Source organism: Spermophilus citellus (assembly GCF_964194105.1).
Source record: "Spermophilus citellus genome assembly, chromosome: 8".
NCBI lineage: Eukaryota > Metazoa > Chordata > Mammalia > Rodentia > Sciuridae > Spermophilus > Spermophilus citellus.
Window position 1 is genome coordinate 24,411,566 of NC_138189.1, and position 8,685 is coordinate 24,420,250.

At 33.3% G+C, this 8,685-nt stretch overlaps 1 protein-coding gene across 11 annotated transcripts in view; it reads left to right on the plus strand.

Annotated features, from left to right (window-relative positions):
• Positions 1-5,863, plus strand: part of PCDH7 (protocadherin 7) — a 402,869-nt gene extending 397,006 nt beyond the window's left edge. For 8 of the 11 annotated variants that reach the window (XM_081304865.1, XM_081304869.1, XM_081304872.1 and 5 more), the window contains one exon: positions 1,563-5,863. In XM_081304865.1, coding sequence (XP_081160991.1) covers positions 1,563-1,939 — 377 coding nt within the window. In that variant the 3' untranslated portion in view covers positions 1,940-5,863. The remainder of the gene's footprint in view (positions 1-1,562) is intronic. The other 3 variants (XM_081304876.1, XM_081304866.1, XM_081304867.1) reach the window with 1 other exon arrangement.
• The last annotated feature ends 2,822 nt before the right edge of the window (positions 5,864-8,685 follow it).

Consider the following 8,685-nt stretch of genomic DNA (forward strand, 5'->3'; position numbering starts at 1 on the left):
TTTGCACTTTACATTTAAGAAAGTGTAAATTAATTCTAAATTTCCCATGAACACCACTGTCATTTCCTTCTGACCTCTCAGCACTTGGCATAAAAATCCCAGGCTAGTGTGGTTCAAAAATCAACGGGCTGACAAATGTCCATATTTCTGTTACCCATCACAGAAGAAAAAATAAATGATAGGTATTATTGTAGAGCCTTGATTTAAAATATTTAGCAGAGTAGAACTTCAAAAATGCTTTATATAATGTTAAAATAGAGGACATAATATGGGTCCAAAATGCAAAAGGTACAAATATATTGAGATTTAAATAATCCTCTTCTCTCCTATCTGAACCCTATTCACCCAGGCTTAGGCAAATGCAAGTCACTGTGAATTTATTTCAGAGGTCAAAATTTGTCTGTTTTAAAGTCCCACATCTTGCAATAAATTGATATCATATGACATACATTTGAGTACATCTTGTATGTGGTGATAATCTGTAAATTGAATTAAATCCAACAAGTTATTCTCTTAGAATCTGTTGAGGTAGAGTAGGTTTTTCTCTCCCTCACTCTTTCTCAAAGAAAAATATTCTATAAAAAGATCTTTGGTGTAAAGAAAATGTGTAACTATTTTCCAGATACATACACATATCATGATTTTACTTATTCATACAGTTTCTTTATGACTGCCACCTTTAATCTTCATCCTTAAGAACTCTCTAGAAAAGACTTAGCTTTTTAGAAATGGAATATATTTCTCATTCCCTTGGGTGACACCATTAATTAGGAATATATGCTATTTCATCAACTGTTTAGAAAATTACCTACATTTACATGATACATTACATTCAGATAGTATTTCCATTCACCAAACACACTGACAAAGGTACTTCTATGTAACTTCAGGGAATTATCCAAAGGTACACATAAGGTCATTTTGACATGGGGAAGGGGAATTGTGTCCAGGGTGGGGAAGGTGGTGTATTGCTACTGTGCTCATATGTATAACCTGCTTGTATTTTGTATTATACTTCTAACCACATAATGTGCTGTCAATTTTGGTTCAACTTCTCAGTCACCCTTATGTCTCAGAATGTATTTTAAATATAAGGTTTTGCAGATTTGCATTCTATGAATAATGTAAAAGCAAGAAGAAATCCAATTGGCAAAAGCATACCATTTCTGAAATAATTTATAGATGTGGAAAATTATCTATTTGGATTTAATAATTTCTCTAGTGAATGTAGAACAAAATTGTATCCATAGAAATATACTCATCTACTTAGCACTATTTTCTTAAATATCTGTATGACCCTATCTTGTATCAAGTACATATATGTTTCTTCTATATACTTAAGTTTATCTTTTGGTCTATTCTCTCCTATAATATTTGTTTTTGCAAGACCTTATCTTTAATATATATGAAATAAAATGTTCCACAGAATAAGCTGCAGGGTGTTGGAAAATGGGAAATAAGTTTGCAAGGCCTTACCCCTGCCCCCCAGGACAGTTTTGTATAGGAGGGGAAAGTTTGTTGAGGAATGTCTACACTAACAGCTGCTTCTTCTTGGGTTTCAGATTCAAGGCCTCTTCCAGATGTAGCCCTGACTGGAAAATGCACTCGAGAGTGTGATGAGTATGGCCACTCAGATTCCTGCTGGATGCCTGTCCGCACTTCTCCAGAGAGGAAGAAGAGCCAACCCAAACTCTCCACTTTCATGCCGGTCGATGAAAGAGGGAGCCAGGAAAAACTGGCTAATGGCGAGGCCGCCATCATGGGTGACCGCAACAGAAACCTCCTGAACAAAAAGTTGACCTCGTCCTATGATACCTTCAGTGCAGCCAGTTTCAGCAAAAATGAGGAAGCCAACCCTGAGGATATTCCCCTGACAAAAACAGGGGAATATAAGCCATCTCCTGTCAATACTCTCACTAGAAGAGAAGTGTACCTGTAGGCTATCAAGGAGCAACAGCAAAGTGCTTTTCATGTATGAGAAGGAGAATGAGGGGCAAAAAACCTTACAAAGCAAAACCATTTAATCACAAAGAGGGGGCTACCAAAGAGACAAAGCTTTGCCTGCCACTTCTGCCTCCAGATCAGGCCTTTAGCGATACCGTTAGCCTGATTACAATGTACAATGTAGACTCCATCCTTGTTACTTGCATGTCTAACCCTCTCACTGGTCCCCAACACCCACTTTCTCTTCCTCACTCCCTTCCAAAAAAAAAAAAAAAAAGAGAAAAAAAAAAGATGGTTGCAAGTTCCTTTCATTGTAACAAGCCTGATCAGCAGAACACAACACACTCTCATTATCCCTAAGCTGAAGCATGATTTTAGTCACTTTGATTTTGTTCGAGTGTCATCCGGCTAGTTAAAAAAAAAAGCAGAAGGTAAATTATATTCAGAAATACCCTCAATATGGTTTATCAATATCAAAGGCAATCCTTTGAAAGTGATAACAACCCTCTAAAGATACAGTCCTCACAATGGTGGAGTCTCCTCAAATGCATTCCGGGAAGATCACAGCTTTACTATTCTAGCAAAGACTAAGAGCAAAACAACACTGAAGGGGGATTGCAGTCCCAAACTGGCATTATGTTGTTATTTTCAGGTCAAGAGCATCAACTTCAGTTCCATACATTCACTCAAGATTCTCACACAATCTTGATTACATATATCAATTACACTAATTATTACTTGTAAAAAAATATTTTTTTTTTCAGAACAGGACCATAATTATCAACTAACTTGAACAATTTTGTCATTATGAGGCCAAAGATCATATGGCAGATCAGGGAAATCATGAAGTTGATTTAGTCTTGGCGTGGAAATCCATTAAACAACAAAAGCAACAGAACCCATACACAAACAGAAATACTCAAATACTAGTTTAGTTTATATGTCTCTATGCCCAGAAAACATCTTACTTCTTTTAAAATAGATTTATTTGAAAGCTCAGAAAATGAGAAAAAATGAGAGATATTTTGTTACTGTAATAGTCAACATGTTGAGGTTCAAGTTTAATTTCAGATAGTATTATCAGGGAAGATTGCACTTTTTAAAGTCATAATTATGGGTAGTCAGGTAAAGAAAGAAAGATACATTGGTGTATGGTTTAAGTAGTTAAGTCCACTGGTATCCTTTTAGAATCCCAGCTCTGCTTGCTGGTTTTATTGTTCACGTTCAAAACAACAATTGCATTTGCATCTGTTCAGTAGCACTTGCAAAGTTAAGTGCACTAATTTTGAATTCTGCACAATGTAGAAATGTTTTAAGACTCACAGCATTGAAATACGGTGACAAATTAATTGATTTTGTCACTAATGTGATTTGACCATTATTTAATATATATCTTAAATGAATCTATACTGAACATGAAAGAAATGAGTTCTGGACAGTGACATTTCTCACAGTTTATACATCTTAAAGTTGGAAAACATGGAGTTTTGTCAGTGCAACACAAAGAAGCAGAATATGCAGATATTTAGCCATTTGCTGTACACAAGATGATATAAAAACTTTAAAATTGAGCTGGGACATTCAGATGAAAGTGACAATCCATGGACAGAATAGGGGATGACAGGTAAAGAGAGCAAATGTTCTCATCACTGAATGTGTGTAACCTGGTTAAGGCATAACTTTGATGGCTCTCTAGCAAACTGTAGACACAAAGTAGCTTTGAGTAGTTTCATGCTTTGCAGAATTTCTTAGACTACAAGGTGAAGAAGCAGCCTGGAGTATAGGTTGATAATTCACCATAGGTCATCAAAATACTTACTAGAAAACCACTTCTCTGTTTGGTGGGATACTCTTTTGGAAACATTTCCTTATGCTCTTTCTTAAATGGAGTTTTCTTTTGATGTTAGTTTGTGTAAAATAGGTAGGATGAAAAATGATAGGTAATTGAAGCAAAAACATTGGACTAAAATATCAGTAATTGAACATGTTTATGTTTGATTATTATTTACACTATGGAAAGATGCAATTCTAGTACTTTGTTAGGAAACTGCATTAAAGCAGTTCTGCCTTGTATAATCTGTAAGTACCTATTAAGACAAAAGACTTCTAAAGATACTTATGAAATGTATACATATTTTTCTTGCACGTTACAAAGGAAATAATTGCATAACACAGATGTTCAGCGAACATTTTTTAATGTGTTTTTTTTTTTTTGTTTGTTTGTTTCTTTCACAAGACACTTGAAACCACTTAGGTAGCTCATTTCACTCTATCTTAAAACCCTTCTATGGTCTATGAAGCTAATACGGGTCATGCTGGACCTTCAAATTAATTGGCTCCACCTTTCCCAATGATGTTTGCATCACATTCAGGACAGTCATGTCATTGTCATTTAACTCGTGAACCTCTCTTTAGAACTAAAATGGGTGTGAAAGAATAAAATTCAGTGTACTGTAAGTATTCGCAGTAATTCTAGTAGAATTAGCTATCATAACATGTTTATTATATAATGAGCTGGCATGACACAGAAATATATTTTGTGTTTGTATGACTTTTATTTTGAATAGGTTAAATCTGGTGCCACTCCATATATAGAGTGCTTTTGAAAAAAAAAGTCAATAAAAAGAAACAAAAAAAATAAATAAATGAGTGAATGCAAAATAAGCAACTGTGCCTTTTATACCTGTTGTTATGGTAAAAAAACGGTTGTTGGGTTTGGACAATGAGGGGAAATGGGCTATTCCCAACTTTTTGATCCTGTATATTTATCCATGTTTATTTTCTGAAAATAATAAATAATATATTAAAAATTTGCCTTCTGACAAACTCAGATAATAGACCAGTCTTAAATATTGTGCATTCATAAAATGAAATTCAGGCATTACTATGGGCTGCATAAACTTACTGGAAGAAAGCATTTATTTTACAAGTAACACAAAGACATATTAGTAGGGGTGAAATCAGTCTATTTTGTAAGATAAAATATTAATTTAGAATTTTTATTCTTTTTTCTGTTTGTTTTATTTCAGCTGCTTCTTCATTTGGTTGTACAGTATATAAACAATACTTTTTTTTCTGTACACAAGAATTTCAAGTGAACTTTTTTGCATGCATTACACACTTGGACACATTTATAAATTGAGTAACTATATAAATTTATGTGTATTAAAACATCTATAGCACCAATCTAAAAATCTACTGCTCTTTCTGATTCTCCAGACATCATTTCTGTACATTTTTTGACTGGCCTGCTGCCTGAGTTTCAGAAAACAAGGGAGGCATTATTTTTATGGGAGGAGGAACTAAGATGGTACTAAGGACATCTGTCTGAAAGGCTACCCTGGGAAGCTGTCTTATAGGAAAATAAAATAACACACAGACCAGAAGAAACTGCCAAGAATCCAACAGCCATCCTAAAGAAGTTGTGAAAAATTGAAGACTTAAGTCACTTTAGGTATATTATATCAGCAATCCATAATGTGTCCTTAAGAGAAAAAAAAAAAAAAAAGGAATGAAGCTTATCAGGAAGATAATAATGCTTGTTAGTCATGACCCAAGTGGAGGTTTATAAAACATCCAGAGGAGGCATCATTATCTCAGCTACCTAGGGTTACTTTCAGACAACTTTTCTGACATTTTAAAGCACTTGCATTCAGTGTGGTACGATCTGTTTGTAATGTTGATCATTGACTATTGTTCTGCTACTTGGATGTTGATAGTGAAGCAGAGAACAATTTATCATCATTTATTATGAGTCACTATGCACGAAACTATGCTAAACATGACGAAATGTATTAAACACTCGTCCAACTATTTATGAACTCTTTACATAATTTAATTTGCTTTTGTACAGTTTTATGTAAATAAATTGCTTGTCATTTTTGTCTCTGCAAATTAAAATATAACATGGTCAAATGGTTTCACACTTGTAAGTGTACTTCTCTGTTGACAGGTAATATGGTTTTCATTGGAAGAGAAGTGAATGGGTGAACGTACCAGTTTGACTTAAGATGGTTTGCTTTCTTCTAAATGAAGATAGAGCAAGAAGATAATGTAGCTGTAATCATTTATTTGGGGGACACTGTGAATAACTATCACATTACTTGCTTGATAATAAACTGATACTGGGATTCTTTAGTTTCATCAGAATAATTCCTGAGATACTTGCTTAACTAGCTTTGAAATCTTAGTCAAAGAAAATCTCACTATTAATATGAAGATTGAATTTTTTCAGAGTTATCTATAGAAATTTCATATTTAAAGTAATTAATTTTGACTCAGATTGTATCTCTGTGTAGGAATTATCATCTTCATAATCCTCATTTTACAATTCTGGGAATCCAACTCAGGGCCTTATTTGTTATGCTCTACCATTGAGCTGCATCCCCAGTCTAGGAAATGTTACCTTACAATCCAAATTAGTAACAAACAGAAAAAAGAATTATAAACTAAAAAAAAACTTAAATCATAAAATAAGAAAAATATCTTAGAACACAATATTTTTTCCTTGATCACTTATTTATTTATTTTGTTTGGTCTTCCCTACCTATTATATTTCTTTCATTTATTTCCTTTTATGTTTTAATCATTCCATTGCTATTTATTACAAAATTGTACACAAAACATAATAATTATCTTCATTATTTACAAAGTTATGTAAGTAAATTAGCATCTATTCAAAATAGAGTCTTCTCTAACCCTTCAATTGTGAACTTCCTTCCAAGTATGATTCTTCATAGAAGAACACAATATCTCTATATATACTAAAGGATTGCATAGAACTTTTTGTCCCCATCTCTACACATGTGAAAAAAACCAGACATTGTAGAGATCCTTAATTTGAAGTTATTATATTTTTTCCTTCCTTATTTGAAAATTCAACATATTTTATATAGGATGACTTACATTCTTGAATAAAAGATCCTTATGAATTGATTTTGACTGGCAGGCAGTGTTCCTTCCCTACAGAAGAAAGTAGGATGAAGCAGGGTGCTGAAATCTACCTCAGGTGGTAATGGGGTGAAAAAAATGTCACTTTCACTCACTGTTGCTATTCTTTTAATTGTTAGAACTCAACACCAGTACATAATTCAATGGAAGAGCCCATTAAATTAAGTCAGTATGTATTCAAATTTTTTTCTTTTTTGTCCACGCTTTTTATTGGTGCATTAGAGTTGTATTCAATTTTAAACTCTTGATTTAAATTTCGAAGAACATATACTTTACTGTACCCTGAAATGGTATGCTTAAGTTAAAATATTTTAAAACAAAACAACACCTTCAGACATGTAAATATAGAGTTGCACTTTAGAGGAAGATAAACATGAAGTCAGTCAAGGGAGTCCACAGAGTTTGCACAGTATTCCTTGCAAGACTTAGGTTTGATTTTCCCACCATCTCTGATCCGTTGAAAGAGTTCTGTCTTATAACTTAGAAGCTGCACAGGACAGTGACCTGTACAATCCCTTACATTTCCAACACACATTATAGTTTACAAAGTACTTTCAGATTTATCTCAAATGTTCATAATAATTGCAATATAAATTGCAGAAACTTTTAGATCAGTCACCCCTGAAGGTGAACTTTACTTTCATTAAATAATAATCTTCAGATTGATAAAAATTCAGACACATATGTCTTTCATTATTAATATTCTTTCTTCTCTTGGCTCATATATCAATTAATGCATTTCTACATGACTTAGATAGTGACAAAAAAAAAGACACTCTCCACATTTACCTGAATAAAATAGTCCTTTGGTACAATAAACATTTAAGTAGGGGGGCACTAATTATGCAGATTGGCAGGTATTTACCTTCAGATGATATTATATTGTTACCCTGGAAGTATTATAACTTACTTTTGATACCAAATCATAAACAGAGAACATACAGCATTATGTCTTCCTGTTGAATGACCTGGCCTTATCTATAAGATAATAAGATTTTGGTGAAACTTTGTTGCAAAATTTACCTTTGGGGATTTGAATTATCACAATTGACAGTGCTATCAAATGGACCAAATAATGGCACAATTAGGAAATTGACTTTAGTTTCGATAGACTGACTTCACAAAGAAATTGTCGGTTGAGGTCTTGCCTTTATCTTTTCCTCTTTTGACAGTTCATCTTGTGTCCCTATCCCAAAGTCTTTTGCCACACTGAGAAGTTATTTACTCTGCGTTTTCCCCTTTTCAAAACAAACTTGGTTTTCCCAGGAAGAAGAGGTGATGTTAGGTAGCTAACCAGGGGCTAGAGGATTTACTACCTAGTCATCTTTATTTTATTGGGAATTTACAGAATCAACTACTTGAGCTCTTAGGAATTGAAGTGAATAGGGACCAAACTACCATTTGCTTTTTTTTTTTTTTTTTTTTTTTGCCTCTATACCCTACTCTAATGCTTGTTTATAAACTGCATGCAGGAAGGTGATTAAACATGATAATATAAATTTTCTTAGCTACAGGGAATAATCAAAGAATATGAATGCAAAATATGGAAAGCTAAAAATCAATGTTCTCCTTTAATTTTAACTTTATTTTTCTTGTTGCTTCAATTAAATGTAAATTTCATTCATTGGTAGAATTGAATATGTGTGACCCAAACAGAAATAATTTTTGTAGTTATTGAACTTCCTGAGCGAAGATAAAAAAAATGGTTAAGAGTTCATAACTATACAATTTTTTTCCCAATTCTCTTTGATGATGCTAAAACAATATTGTTTACTAATGGTGTGCAGTGTT